General features: G+C 38.9%; 1 protein-coding gene across 1 annotated transcript; it reads right to left on the bottom strand.

The window, feature by feature from the left end:
* Positions 1-759: 759 nt before the first annotated feature.
* On the bottom strand, positions 760-2,556 carry LOC106404364. Its single transcript, XM_048766697.1, has one exon. The coding sequence runs from the start codon at positions 2,554-2,556 to the stop codon at positions 760-762; it is 1,797 nt and encodes a 598-aa protein (XP_048622654.1).
* Positions 2,557-16,610: the final 14,054 nt, after the last annotated feature.

The raw sequence follows: 16,610 nt of genomic DNA, 5'->3' as shown, positions 1-16,610 counted from the left end.
TAAGGTAGATCAAGCAAACTTTTGTGATGAAGTTAAAAATCCAAAAAATAAAAATAAAAACCAATACAAAACACGACGAAACCTATCCAAACACTTAAAAAAATAGACTATTTGATTGTTTTATTAATATGGAAAGCCCAAAAGAATATTTAAATTTCAGAACCTGCATAGTTGTAGTAGTTATACCAGTAGAACCTATTTTAGTAAACTAGACATAGTTGTACTAGTTATACCAGTCTAACCTATTTTAGTTTTACTAGTTGTACCAGTATGACAACACAGAAATATGAGTGTTATGTTTTATGAAGTTTTACCATGTTGCACTTGTATTACCTGATTGAAACAACACAACGCATAAATAAATTCTACAACACATAAATAAGTTCCACAACACATAAGCAAGTTCCATAACAAGTTAACAAGTAAGACTCATTCATCATTTTTTTCGTTACCACTTCCTTCGTTGTCAGCTCCCTCGTCCCAATTTCCCTCGCTGCCACTGCTGTCACTACCACTGCTATCACTGCCACTGCCATCACTGCCACTTTCTTCGTTTTCACCAATCAATGGTGGAAACTTCTTCTTTCTCTTTCTCTGATATTCTCCGGCAGACGGGAATCTAGTAACCTGTAGTCTTCCTTTTTTTTTCTCCACATACGGAGGGAAGACAACCTGAGATCGAATTTCCTCAGGAATTTCAGAACTTTCCCATGTTGAATGATGAGACACTGGATATATTGTCGTGTAATATGCCAAAGTTCACTGTTCCATCCAGTAATACTTAGAACAATAATGTTCAGCCATTTCTCCACGTGCCATGATGGCAGCAAGTGCATGCACACAAGGATACCGATCAATATCAAAATACCTACAATAGCATGTTCTATTGCTCAAATCAACCAAATAACCATGACCATCCTCGCTAAGCACATTGTAGTGACCTTCAAATGTATTTAGCTCGGTCACCTTGAGCTTTTTAGCCGTAGGATATATGTGATGCAATATCCCATGCACATGTGGGATTAGTACCTGCCTCTCTGGTACGCGTAGAGATAATAGATGGTATTTGTTGAACCATTCTGTTATCTTTTCCACGATCACATCAAGCATTGGAAACAACGCATATTTCCTTGGTTCCTTCAAAACACCATTGATAGATTCAACAGTGTTGGTTGTGTCTATGTTGTACCTTTCTCCCGAAAATTCACATCTTGCCCATTTGGTCTCATGAACACTGTCATCTATATACTCGGCCGCTTGAGGATACATTTTCCTGAAATCGTTGTAGCATTTTCTGAACTCCACCTCACTGTAAATACCATCAATATTTCTAAATTTTTTGGCAACCCCTTTCTTGTTAACATTGCTGCAAGCTCCGCTGACATTATTAGACAAGTGATAATTGCAATTTCCACAGATCGCCAATGGGTAAACCTCGTGTACTTTCTTGATGATGCTTTGGTTTCTATCAGTACAAAATACAAGCTGAGGATCATTTGGTATCATAGTTTTTAATATAGTCAGAAACCACTCCCAGCTTGCATTTTTCTCACCATCTACTACCGCAAAAGCAAGGGGATAATGATGATGATCTGGATCCTGAGCAGTGGCAATGAGAAGCACTCCTTTGTATACACCCTTCAGGTGAGTTCCATCCATTATTATCACTTGCCTCATCGCCTTGAACCCTTCGATACAAGCTCCGAGCGCAAAGAACATATACTTAAACTGGTTCTTCTCATCCACTTCTAATCGTGTAATGGTATCATGATTCATCCTTTGTAACATGTACAAGTAAGATGGCAGCCTAGCAAAACTCTCCTCCTGGTTACCACGCAAATCACTCAAAGCTTTATTTTTCCCTCTCAAAGCCGTAGAATAAGAAACCTTAACACCCAGTCTGTTATGCACCAAATCTATGAGAGTCTTTGGATCCGGAGTCTTGTATTTGTCGGGATAATCAGAGTGCACCACTGATGCGAACAAGCTTGGTGTGCCTCTTTTCTTCTTCTTCATGACACTTGCATCTCCACGAAAGCACGTATGCATCTTTCTATACGTTCTGATAGAGAAAAAAGTACAGTTCTTCAGCTTTGCAGCTCGTAAATACCATCTGCATCCAGCCCCACGACATTTCAATATGTAAACCAGAGGATTCGACTTCTTTATATCAACCTCAAAAAAATTGGAATGCACACCTTTGTCCACTAAATCCCTCACTTCTTCTCTAGTCGCAAATTCTTGATGCAAACTCATATCAATGCCATCATCCCACTCTGAATTGACAACATGAGATTCAACTGCTGTAACAGCCGGCAACTCCTCCCTATCATCCATTTCATCACCCTCTTCACTGATTTTCTCATGCTCAAACTCATCCTCCTGAATTTGAGGAATAATTTCCAACTTTCCAACTCCAACCATGCCATCATTAGCTCTGGCAATTCTCAGATTTTCCTCATTCATAGAAAACATCTCGTTACTCTGATTTTCTGAGACGATTTCCTTAAGCTCCACATGCAAGACACTACGTCGGTTTTTCTTATCTACCTTCATTAAATATCCTAAAACATCTTCATCATCCAAGATATAACAAGGCCTCTTATTATTTAATACCAGCGGAAAGTAACTCAATTGAAGCTTCGTCCCAACTACATCAATCTTCATTTTCTTGGCTATTCTATCAACCAACTAAGAATAAGTAATCTCCTCATATCTTCCTTTCATCACTAGTGTAGACATATGTTGCTCTTCACCATGTTCAAAATGTATCACCACAGACCCATTACTATCCATAGTTCCTGAAAATGACTAAAAACCAACATTATTTATTAGTTAGTTCAGTTATACCAGTTCTACGGTCACAATAATATCAGTTATACTAATACTATCAATTAGACTAGTTTAGATGTAACAGTAGTTATCAGTTATACTAGTAAGACCAGTTATACTATGTCAACTTTGCACATGACTACTATAAGTTATACGAGTGGTACTAATACTATCTATTCAAAGTGTTACTCCAAGTTGTACCTGGTTTACAAGTGGTATGTTTCGTATGAACAATATCAGTAATACTAGTTCTGCTTGTTTTACTACTTTCCATTTTACTAGAGTTGTACTTGTTGTACCATAGACAAAAACGATTTATTCTACAATATCATGCTTCATATTTTAACCAAATTATATTAAACTTTATAATCTGACTCATATGGTTAACAAACATTTTATATGACTAAACTGAAACAAACAACAATAAAAAGAGAGAGAAAGAGAGAGTTTACACTTATCAACCGATTTCAGAACTAAGGACGACATACATGACCTGTTTCACAGCGTCCTAACCTGTCGAAAGACCCCAAGAAACAGAGGTGAAGGTTTGTGGATGAAGAGTTGAAGAAGAAAGCTTTTGTTGGTGAGGAGAATGAATTTTCGTGGTAGTTGAGTATGGTTGTAGGAGAAATGAAGAAGAAGAAGAAGGATTAATGCATCTGTGGGACCCAGGCGAGAGAAGGGTTTGGATGTGAGATCCGAAGGCCAAGATTAAAACAAAGACATAAGATCCGACGGCTTAAGGGTGAGTTTCATTAATGGCATTCTTGTAAATATTGATCCCTTTTCTTCTAATGATCTGACGGCTCACGTTATATCCCATAGAATTCTGATCCAAGAGTTCATATTGATCTCATTAATGGGGCAAATTGTCATTAACCACTCCCTTGTTCTATGGGAGATTACTTTAGGTGGTGCCAGATTTTTTTTCATCCTTTTGTCCCATAGTAGATTAAAGTCCCTAACTTCTTATGAATTTTCATGATTTGATTTATATGCAAATTCGGTTATTCAAGAAAATGATTAATAAAGAGAGAGAGTTAAATGGTTATTCCACACAAATTCGGTTGTGAGATTTAAATAGTGTAGACAATCACTGCAACAAATAGTTAAAATTAAATTTAAAAAAATGGTAAAAATTGCATAATAGTGAAAACAGCCACCCTAACAAAGAGTTTAAATTAAAATAGAAAGATGCCTAAGCATTATTTGATAAGCAAAAGTGGTGGAGGAATTGTTTAAGGGTAATTCTCTCAAATAATCTTTTAAAAGTTTTTGTGACAAAAACTTTAAAATAGTTATCCTAGGGAATTTCTCATTGTTTCATCTATGCCGGCCTATTTCCGACGTGCCTTCTTCTTCAAATTCTAACTGGCTACATGTTTCTGATTGCTAGCAGCTGGACGGTTGACATTAGTGACAACAGATGAGGATGGCTGGTTGTTGTCAATGGTCTCCTCACCGAGTTCTGATGTCATACAATCTCCTAACTCCGCACGAGTCCCATTGTCACCAGGAGGGATATTTGTTGCTTCTATCTTGTCTCCTGGCATTGTCATCCACCTGTCAAAAAGGGAATGATGTGAGTGTAAAGTTGGGATACTTGTACGCTAAAAAAAATATATAAGGTACTCACATCATTAACAAAGGCTGGTAAGTGTGCCCTCTCGTGCTCGGTTATGATACGGGATACAGTTAAACCGACCAAAAAATGATTAGCATAAGCTAATTTTATGTGATTCATCGGAGGTCTTACCAAAATCTGAGCAGCTTCAGCAGCTTGAATGTTGGTTAACCTAGCAATCTCTGTATCGAAGGCCACAAAGACACCATCATCCGTCTGGTCTGTCACTGACAATGGATAGTTAAGTCAATTACTGTACATGAACCAAATACCAACTATACTTAAAACATTTGGAAAAAGAAAAGTTCACAAGATTTACCTCAAGACACCCACAGCCTTTGGTTTATCAGTTATCACTGAAGAGGCAAGTGAAAGAAGAAACTTCACGCTGGAGTTTCTTTGTGCATTTGGAGCACCCAATGTAACACCATCCCTTTTTTGGCCTGAATACTTGTCACCTCGGCCTTACAGAGAAACTCAATAATCTGACACACAGAAGAGGAAAATAACAATTAAAACCAAAAGCACGACATATCCAGTTTTTAAAGGAGGTTATACCATGAGAATCTGCTGTAACGACATACTGGTTCAGCTCAGCAACGGTTAGGGGCTCTATTTTATGTGCAGGAACCACCTTTGATGAAGAGGATGTTGAAGCATAAACCGAATTGAAATAACAGTAATATATAAAGGGATATTAAGGAAAGAAACGATTGTCAAACTCGGATAGAAACCGAGAAGAAAATCATTTTGAGAAACGGACATGGAGTTGAGATACAATCTATTTCCTTAACTCTGAATATTCGCTCCGTTAGTGAGACGGAACAGTACGAATATCGAGTCTCAGGATACAACCATGGTAGACGATTCACGCTTCACTCGTGAACGCTCTAACGAACTAATATATCTACGAAAGACTCTCTAGACTTACGCTAGGGGACTTGCTGATTTTTTGTTGCGTAAAAACTTAATGCGAAATGAAGGAGGAGACAAGTTTTCAAAGAGGAGAAGACGAACCACTTTCCGTAACTGAGGCAGCGCGTGCGCACATTGGCGGAAATCTCGCGGAGATCACGGGAAGTTGAGTTTCGAAAACTTATTCCTCAAGACACTCTCTTATCTCGTTGAAAAATTTCAAGAGGATAAAATGCATGCCATTTTTATTTTCTAGACAAACTACTTGTCCTTTTAAATAAATTTGCATGTTGTTTTTCCCGAATTGAATGGAAAACGTTGAGCTTAATTTGGTCCAAAAAATCTTATTGGGCCAAGACCAACTCCCACTCCCACTCCGAACCGGCCGGACGGCGGCGGTGGCGCGCATGGTGGGCTATCCTCTCTCCCGAAGCTGTTTAAGCCATGATAATAGATGAGCATATATATACTACTCCATTTCCTCCTTCCTGGGCGATGTGGACCCTCCCACTCTTGCCATTTCAATTAATTGACATATCATATGGGCTATCATATGGGCTGGAGCCCATTGTCATTTTGAATTCACATTTTAATAAAAGCACACGGCTTTTCTTGATCCAAAAGGAGTTCTCGTTGGTTCCGTCAACAGCCAACCTAATGGTAAATATGTGCAAAGGCATCAACATGTAAGAGTAACTCATATGTAATCAAATTTATTACATATTGAGAGTTCTATATCAAATAGATAGCATAAGAAACACTTACTTTTCATGTTGTTCTTTCCCTACAGCTGTTTCACAGTTGAATTAGATGTGGGTACCAGATGCGGCGTTGAGGAATAGCCGTCCTGCAAGTGGAATGTGTGACGATGGAATGTTACATACTGATCAAACCTCAATTAAACAAAAGTCGGCTGCTTAAGGCCTACCATTATGCGGGATCTGTTAGGATAGAAATTTAACTAACCTCTAACATATTTGGGGTTAATGCTTGTAAACGGAACTATCTTTGCCTCAGAGCTGTGCCTTTAAGATTTGATATGAAAATTGAAAGCTAGATTGTCAGATAGACAGACACAAAAATTTACATCCCTGTGAAGATTCAATTATAATGGGGTTAAAAAGGAGTACGATTCATAAAGAGTTGTTACAGAGAATAATCACTCTATGAACTTATATACAAAGTACATTTCTATGCGCAGAGTCACCATTACACGCTTGGGCACTGTGGGTGCTGTCCTTGATCGTCCTCCTGATTGCACTGAGTTCACCAACAATATCTTGCAAAATTTTAAATATAGGGGCGTTAATAAAGTTGATGAATCTATTGGAGTAAGTTTTTATACAGAAGAACAGTGAAACAACTGGTAGTTTTCTTTTGGTATTTGCCAATGATAATAGCTGCTTGTGGCTGCGGAATCGGATAGCATCACTTTGATCATAGCTTTAGCTTATGAACACAGAAGAAGATGCTGATAATCAAGTTTACAGAAAAAAAAACTAAGAAACTAAATGCTGAAACACATGTGAAATAGACGAAATCTATTCAAAATGGCTCATTCAAAAATATGTCCAACAAATATCTGAATAGGAAAGCTTGATAATGAGGATCTAACACACTGGAAAAGTTGAATAAAATTATGAACATGAGTTTAAGAACAGAACAACCTCTGCATTCAGTAGGAGCATATCCATTCCCGTCAGCTTGCCATAGTGTTTGATGTTCTTGGCTTCCCAGAATCCGGACTTCAAACTTCAAATCAGAAAGGAAGATTGATGAGTTAGCCATTTCACAGAAAACAAATTAGCTTTGATGTTTTCACAGATTGAGAGGATGATATTGAAGTAAAGAAGGCTAGCTTTTATATAGTTGTGGATACATGGCTTTGCAGAGGGATAACTCGGATTCAATATCAGATCATGATTCACGTCGGTCTATGGAATTAAGATGGTGATAAAGGCAATGAAGCTGCACCTCAGAGCGTTTCGGTTGTTTAGAAGAGAAGACTAAATGACACGATTGTAGACCAACAAAGAGATTCTTCAGGTTGATTTGAGTCAATGAATATCTCGAAACACCATTGATAGTCTCAGAGAACATGATATCACTCAAATTACCCTAAAGAGTGAATTTACTCTCTCAAATAAAAGGTTCAATTGCAGTACTTAGGGATCGAATCCACAAGGAGCTAGGGAACCTAATGAATCTAATATGATTTGTTAAATATGATGTTTTAAGATTTAAAATGTAAATTTGCAGTTTTGTTGAGCAAATAATTGCTCGATTAATTGGTTGAGGTTTTGGTGATTAAAAGGAAATAGCTAGACTTAGGGTTTTTATTCAGGAAACTTGAGATTATAATCCTACAGATGCTTAATGAGTTGCATGCATGATAATGTAAAGCTCAACTACTAAATCAACAAGTCAATCAGCTCTCGCATGTCTGGACTTATCTATTAACTAGATCTAATGACCCAAACAAATGTGTTCGATCAATAGTAGTGTCGATCGATGATCCTATAAGTATATCGATCGATACACCTTTCACTCTGTCGATCGATTATCCAGTATGGATATCGATCGATGCGTTTCTAGTTAAGCTTTATGCACGGGTTGAATGAGGCTTACTAAGCTCACTACATCAGCTCTCGCCTTACTCTTAGCAAGAATCTTAGCTCAGTTAGAATGTTTTCAGGATGAGAATGAAGCTATCGATTTTATCTATCAATCCAAGGGCAAGTTCTAGGTAGCTAATATAGAAACATGCATTAATGACAATCCTAATGACTATTATCACAACTCAGCAATCTATAGTTGGGGTTAATCCCTCATAACCTATTTAAACTCTAAAATCTAACAGTGGAACTACTCAGACATGGCCAAACAATTCATGAAAACAATTAGGTAAGAAAACTTCATTAGAATAATAAATATATATTAATGGAGTTCCAATCACAAATTATAACTTTGGATCTTCTCTCTAATCTATCAAAATCCTAAAAATATATTGTTGAAAGTAATAAAACTAGAAACACAAGAAAGCACACTCTGCCTCTAACATGGTGGCGAAGCTTATATAATTAGGTTAAAACTCGTCAGGGGTAATCTTTTAAATTGGTGAAGACTTGGGCTTCAATTCGGCTGTGACCAAACAGGCTTTCTGCGGGCTTCGCTGTCGATCGATATTCTGATGTGAACATCGATCGATATTTGTTCCTCAATATCGACCGATGGTCGAGCTCGATGGTCATCTCGGATGCTTGCTCCAAATATCTCCAAAATGCTCCAAAATCATCATTTATCTCCAAATCACTCCTGATCTTATAAATATAATAAATAGACTCTATAATATAATAATTAGTAGTAAAAACACCTATAAAACATGGGTGAAAGTGGGTCAAATCCATGGTCTATCAACTCCCCCAGACTTACCTTTTTGCTTATCCTCAAGCAAAACAAGCATGCAGTCTCTCAGAAACAAGTTTGAAAATAGCAGGGACCCACACAATTTTAAACTTAGAATCATCACCTCTACAATATTGCAATCCACATCTAAGAAGTCCTAATCACAAAAGCACATTATACCATATCTTAGCTTAGCAACCAAATTCACCTAGCTAACAACTTAGCAAATCTTGTCTGACATTCCCCTCTACCAACCTCATTTCTTAGCATAAATAAAAGTGCATGCTTTACCTTGGGAGTATCGATCACATGATGCAAAGATTTTCAAACAAGTATCTGGACCTGCAGGTAAACATTAGTTCCTATCCTCTCTCTCTCTCTACTAATTTTCTCTCTTAGTCAAAGTCTGCTTATATTTGCAAAATCATTGACCAAGATAGGACAGGCTTCCATGAATCAAGCCTTAATGGTGGTTGCCACCAAGTCCTGTTCACTTCTTTTTGATCTATATCCTAGGATTATTTGTGAAGCAAGCCTTAATGGTTGTAGCCACCAAGTCTTGTTCTAATCCTTTACCTGTAGAGTTCTTATGAAGCAAGCTTTAATGGTTGTAGCCACCAAGTCCTGTTCGAACCTCTTCCTAATAAATCTCTAATAGATATGTCACTACAAGAAAAATGAGTTTTAATAGCAGTCCAGAATAGCGTTTTTTACGATTGTGCTATAGTTGACATACCCGTTAGTTTTAGATAGCGTTTGTATATTTGGAAACACTATGATAGAGTGGTATATTTGGAAACGCTATGATAACATATGGTTTTATATGTATCACTTGGGTTTTGATAGCAAAACATGATTAAAAACGCTATGTTTGGTTTTTAAATCCTTAAACCCTAAAACAAGTTTTTAAACCCTAAACTCTAAATACAAATTTTAAACTCTATTTTAACATCAAATCTTAAATTTAACTTCAAATGTTAGATATAAACTCAAAAATTAATCATTTCCAAAAATTTATCTCAAATCTTAAAATCAATATCCCAAACCTTTAACTTTTAAACCATATACTCATACATTTATTCTAAACTCAAAATTTTAAATATAAAGTAATTAAAAAAAATATCAACACTAAATAAAAATTCAAAAATTATTTCTTTTTCAAAAATTAATATTAAATCAATAGTCTAAACCTTTAATCCTCAAACCCTCTACTCAAACCTTTATTCCAAACTCAAACTTTAAATCTAAAATCTAAAGACAAACTTTTCAAACCCTATACTCAAACATTTAAACCTTTAAACTAATTTCATTTACTTTTACTCTTTTACTTTAAACCTTTTACTTTAAACCTTTAAACTAATTCCATATTACAATTTAAAAATTTTGGACTTGTACTAATGGTTATATACGATGGTTATATACGAACCACACGATCTTCTTTTGGATCTAAAGTTAGGGATCCACTAACCGTTTTCTGATTGGTCAGTGTGGGGTGACAAAGATCGCTACTTTCAGCCTTTGATAAATGTTGATCCAACGGCCACAGTTAATTAATCAATTTTTCTAATTTATTTCTGCCTTAGATGTTTTTTCTTTTCTTTCTATTTTGTTCTTCTTCCCTACGCCATCAACATATCTCTTCTTCTTTTCTGTATCTCTGCACATATTTCTTTCTTATTCTCTAAACCACCACCACCACCGTCTCTTCTTATTCCTCTTGTTCGAATGGCGGTGGACTCCGAAGAAGGAAGGATGAGAAGACAACATGGTCGAGATCTGGAAATCCAAGTGTAGGAGAGCTTGCTCAAGAAGTGTCGCGAAGGTCTTCAATCCACACAGAAACTTCACTACGTTGCTTCTCCATTGCTTATGCTTCATCGATCCAGAAACAGGTAGAAATCAATATAGATCTGAAATCGATTTCTAGGGTTTAGAACTGATTAAATCGTTTTATTTTTTCTTTATTAGTTGGAGAGCTTGCTGTCTATAGTTGGTGGAGTATGGTCAGTGAATAGAAAATCTTGAAGCTTGAGAAAAAGGTGCGCGGAGAGGATAGATAAGCGGGAGACGAACTTGACGGTGGTGTATGGGATGAGTGAGCTTGGCAGTGGTGAGCCGAAGACGAGCTCGACGACAGTGAGTGGGAAGAGCCATGGTGATTCCATCGTCATCTCCAACGTCGAAGGAAAGAAGAGAGAGACGCGAGGGCTTGGTTGTCACAGCAAATGGTGGTTGACGGCGGCGGAGCTAAGAAGCTTGAAAGCGGCGTGGTTTTGTTATTAGGTTTAGTTAGCAAATATGTTTAGGTCTAAGCTTGGTTTAGGTCTAAGCTTGGTTTAGTTTTGGTTTATTTTTTTATATGTAAACCGTTTTTAGTTTATGAATAATTCAATTTAAAATATTTAAAATATTTTTTTCTATTTTTTTTTATTTTTCAATAATGTAATAATTACAATAAAAACACGCTATTAAAGAATATTTAATTGCATACAAAAAACGCTATCGTATCGGAAGAAAAGATAGCAGAGCATAAAACCGCTATGTAATGTCCTTTACCTATTATGACGGGCGATGATACAGCGCTTCAAAAACCGCTATAGTATCGTTATATAGCGTTATTCGTCCGCTATTAAAACTCATTTTTCTTGTAGTGTGTATATATAATAATAATATATATAATAATAATATTTTTTTTTAAATATCTATATTTCAAAAATAGAGAGAAAGAGGGTGATAAATCTATATACACAAGGCTTTACATCCCAGACTTGTTTGATGAATCCGATCCCATGTATACCAAGCCCCAAGACAAGCAGTTGTGTCAAGTTTAGTGTTAGAGGTCAGCTTTGGTCCCTTCAAACAATCTCAGCAAGTGTAACATAGTTGACATGTTCATTCCACTTTAGTATCTTTAGTACTATCTACAATTAGTAAGTTCTAGAATGGTGCTAATGAGTGGTTAGATAACAAGAAAAAATCTAATAAGTTCAATATCCCTTTCTTGACTCAATAAAAACTTTATGTTTGAAAATATTTTAAAATTCATGAATAAACTAATATCAGTAAACCTCCCCCTCAGACTTAAACTACACTGTCCCCAGTGTAAATTCAGTCGGAGTTATGGCGATAATAAATCATAAGTACTCAATGTAACGAGTTAGAACGATATACCAGACCGGAATGGATGTCGACTGATATAAGGATGTTGATATCGGTCGATGCAGGTACTGCTCTGTCGATCGATGTCGACAGTGTCTCATCGGTCGATACTTAAGGCAATCGTCTACTCGGATCTATTTTTGTTTCTTTTTATTTTTATGACCTGCAATAATTAAAGACTAACATAAATAGTATATTAATAAAAACTAAATAAATAGTACCTAATAGTGGGTTGCCTCCCACTCATCGCTTTGTTATAGTCATTTAGCTTGACTATGGAGGTGATTGGGCTAGTGATGTTGAAAGCTGGCACTTGTTGGGAAACAAGTCTCCATATCTTCTTTTCGTTTATTGAACCATGTACCAGTGAAGTCTCTCATTACTTCATATCCTCTGCGCCATTTGTCCTTCATTATTGTAGTTGCATCTTCTATCTTCTGGAATCTATCTCCAAGACTCTCAAGAATGAATTTATGTCTCATAAGCCTGGCGTATGTGCCAGCTGAGATCTCCTCTCCATGGTTGTGTGTATCAGGCATGTCTGATGTCACCTTTTGTACTAGCCTCTCTCGGTTTGAAGCTTCGTCGACCGATGTCCGATGATGAATGTCGGTCGATTTGTTGTTGCGTCTGTCGATCGATGCTGATGCTTCTGGTCAACGGGCAATGTAACTCTGAATCTCCACTAATTCCCCTTGAATAGCTTCTATCTTTGAAGTCAAAGCACTAATTCTAAGATCCATTGGGAAATAGATGTCATCACATCTCCCATCAAGCCTCTCTTCTGTAGTTTCCAAAGCTCTGTAGATCCCTTCTACTAATTGATCTATCTCTTCCCTGGTGTGTAAATCTGGTTGAGACTTCATCGAATGTGGGTGTGGTAGGTTGTCGTCGACCGATTCTGGTTTGCAGTTGTCGATCAATGCTGGTAGGAGACTGTCGATCGATGCTCGTTGATGTCTGTCGATCGATGCTCGTTGATGTTTGTCGATCGATGTAGGTCGAGTAACGTCGGTCGCGTGCTGAATTCTGGATATGTCTTGCTTCATCTCCTCCATGCAAGTAGTCAGCCAACTGATACTATCATTCAATGGATAGTAGTCACCATCAAGTTTCATCTGGAAGGCTTCTTTGTTCTTCTCTTGTTCTCTACAGACTCCATAGAACATCTCATTGATCTCGTCCCTGGTGTGGATCTCTGGTACTAGCTTTGTTTGAGTGAATGAGCTAGCATGTTCTGGAAGACAGATGTAGTTTGGCTCATCTCTTGAACCTCTTTCCAGAAGTCTTCTGATATCCTTGTTGTGAACACGAATGGCGTGTCCATCTAGATCTCTGGCGTATCCCTGATAATCTCTGTATATACCATACTCATCCTTTTCTTCCCAGTAGAATCTCCTAGCACCGAAAAGATGAAAGGCCCTTCTGCCAAATTTTGGACGTCCGTTGACCGATGCTGGGACGTCGATGTCGACCAATTGTTGAGTTGGATGGCGAGACCTTTGTTTGAAGCTTTTGTCTATGCCACCAGCTGTGTCATAGAACTCCTTTGTAAACTCCATTCGCTGTCTGAAGGATTGTCTGCTCCATTGGCTATATGAAGGATGTCTGCGATATCTTCTCGAGATACGTGCAGTATGCATCCGTCTATTCCTTTTGCGTAGCCATCTGGGTCCATTGGTTTTTGGTTTTGAACGGATGTCGATCGATGTGGTATGATCAACGTCGATCGATGTTGAAGGATTGATGTCGATCGATGGACGGATTGCTCTGTCGATTGGATGGCTGAAACGTGTTCTTCCCCAAGCAGCTTCTGCTCGATTTTGATCTGTTTCATCTCGTCTTTGCATGTTGAGAAGTTCCTCATATGTGAAACCCTCATGAAGTTCATCAGCTCCTTGATCACGGTATGTTGTCTCTACTGTGTAGCTCTCGTGATAGCGATCATTTGCCAAACTGCCAATTGAGTAATCTCTGTCTCGGGTAGCGTCGACATTAGTGTTGATCGACGGGAAGTAAGCAATGTCGGTCGATGCTCGAAGGTGATTTGGTTGGTGAGGTTGAGTGTCGATCGATGTTGAACCATATCTGTCGATCGATGGCGACTTCTTTTTCCAAGAGGAATGATGGAGAAGTCTATCTTCCTCGTCAAGATTCGCACTTTGTTCTATGGCTCGTTCTTCCTCATAATCTTCATCATACTCCTCCGTATGCATATTGTGTGTTGCCATGATGGGATTGTAGTAGTCGTTCTCCTATTCTACTAGACTACTGTCGACTAATTCTTCCTTTGGTGTGTCGGTCGATATCTGATGGGCACTGTCGATTGATGTTGCAGTGTGAGTTTCGATCAACGCCGAGTATTTTGTCTCGTACTCGGCTCCACAGTGGCATGCTGCAATGATTCATGGATCATTGATTCTTCTGGGGTCGTCTGTGGATTCTTGACTGGAATAGGGTTGTAGTGGACATGAGGATCTATGAGCGTTAGGCACAAATGGTTGGTTTGCAAGTTGCACACTGCTCCCACTGTTGACAAGAAGGCTCTCCTAAGTAGTAGATAATAGTTCCAGTTCAGCTTGATGTCCAAGACATGGAAATCAACTGGAACTAGGGCATTACCAAACTGCACCTCTAAGTCTCTCACAATCCTCCTGAATTCCTCTGGAACAATCCACAAAAGTGAATTATTCCTTGGAAGGCTCCACCTGCAGACCCAGATGGTCTGCCATAACCTTAGGTACGATGCTGACTGATGCTCCTGTGTCGCTCAAGGCATGTGGGAATTCAATACCCTTCACCGTGCAAGGTACTTAAAATTGCCCAGGATCACTCTTCTTCATCAATGTAATCCTCATCCTCATCTTTTCTCTAGCTTCACATAACATTATCCTAATGTCTTCTTCTGTCTCTCTAGATTCTCTGAAGAACATCCACAGTATGTGGGTATAATAAACCTCATCGAATGGCTTTTCTAGAGGAATCCTGAAGACTCTTTTTTGGAAACTTTCCTTCTCCTTTTCATTAGCCCCCCCCCCCCCCCCCCCCCTCTTCAGTGTTTTCGCCACTTTTCCTTTCTTTTCCTTAGGGTTCTTCCCGTAGGAACCTTATCAACCTCCATAGAATCTATTCCATCATCTGAAGGTGTCCTGACGGCCTCTGGTGGGTTTTCTGAAGGTTTGGGTTTGGGCCTGAGTGCATTAAGACGTGCATCATCTATCTTCGGCATCTGCACTTAGTACGTAATAGGTGCTCGTCAATCGATGGGCGCTCGTTGTTATCGATCGATTACGGTCTCCTGATGTCGATTGATGACGGTCTCTTGATGTCGATCGATAGCGAATGTCGATCGATGTTTATGTAGACTGGGCTGGGCGGATGTGGGTGTGGGTGTTTTGCTGCGATCTCCTCGTGAGTCATGATCCTTACGGCATTGCAAGATGCGGTTGACTCCGTAGGTGTTGTCGATCGATGTCTAGGAGAGGATATCGTTCGGTTTTGGGTGACTTCTGTCGACCGATGTTCGTGGGTTGGCGTCGATCGACACCAATGCATCCACCGAAACTCATCAGACTCTCTACTTCGAAATCTCCTTCTTGCAGCTTCTCTTCCTTTACCACTTGCCAGAAATCATCCCCAATGATGGCATTCATGTGGTGCTTCATCACATCATCTTCTACCCCTCTTGTCGAGGCTCCTTGCCTCTTAACAGCTTCTCCTGTCTGAACAACTTGCATCTCTAGCTTCTTCAAATGAGTGCTCAAAGTCTCAAACTTTGTGTTCAAGTTGGTGTAGACAGAATCAATCTTCCCATTGAAGTCCACTGTCATGCGCTGCTGTCCCTCGAGAACTCTATCAAGCATTTCCTCAATCTTGCTCTCTTAAGTTGGCGGTGGTGGCTTCTGGTAGTAGAAGCTTCCATAACTCATGTTGTTGTTGTAGTTGTAGTTGTTGCTGTAGGGTTTCTGGTGCTGTGAACTCTGGTTGAAATTGCCTCTATTTCCATAGGAGTTTTTGTTTCCACCCTGGTTTCCAGAACCTTGGAATCCAATTCCACTGATGAAGTTCACATCTGCTCCTCTCTGCTCTCCCCTCTGTGTCTCCATCCTCCAACTCCAAGAACTCTTTTAGCTCCAAGAAATCTTCCATGGTGATTTATTTATCTCCATCTGAGGTACGATCAAAACTTGATATATCAATGCTCTTTAGTGTCGAGTCTGCAATGTCCTAAAACAACTCGATCTTTCAGGGATTTCGAGTGGTATCAATCGATGACAAAAGTCTGTGTTGATCGCTGCTGAGGTGCTATCAATCGTTTCTGAGTTCGTACCGTCGATGGACGTTGAGGTCGTGCCGTCAGTAGACGTTGAGGTCGTACCGTCGATCGACATTGAAGTTCTTCCGTCGGTAGACATTGAGGTCATACCGTCGATCGACGTTGAAGTCGTGTCGTCGGTAGACGTTGAGGTCATATCATCGATCGACGTTGAAGTCCTGCCGTCGGTAGACGTTGAGGTCGTACCACTAATGTCGGCTTCTTCTACTCTGCTCAGCTCTCCAGATACATGTTGTTCATCACCCTCTACCATATATCTCCTTATAGATTCCATCTCAATCTCTATATTTGCTGCAGCATCATAGAGAAATTTGTTGAGGAAGGCATCTCTCATGTCAA

This window comes from Brassica napus, chromosome C8 (genome assembly GCF_020379485.1).
Source record: "Brassica napus cultivar Da-Ae chromosome C8, Da-Ae, whole genome shotgun sequence".
Classification (NCBI taxonomy): Eukaryota; Viridiplantae; Streptophyta; class Magnoliopsida; order Brassicales; family Brassicaceae; genus Brassica; species Brassica napus.
Note: the sequence above shows the minus strand (reverse complement) of the source record. Positions and strands in the feature narration are given on the sequence as shown.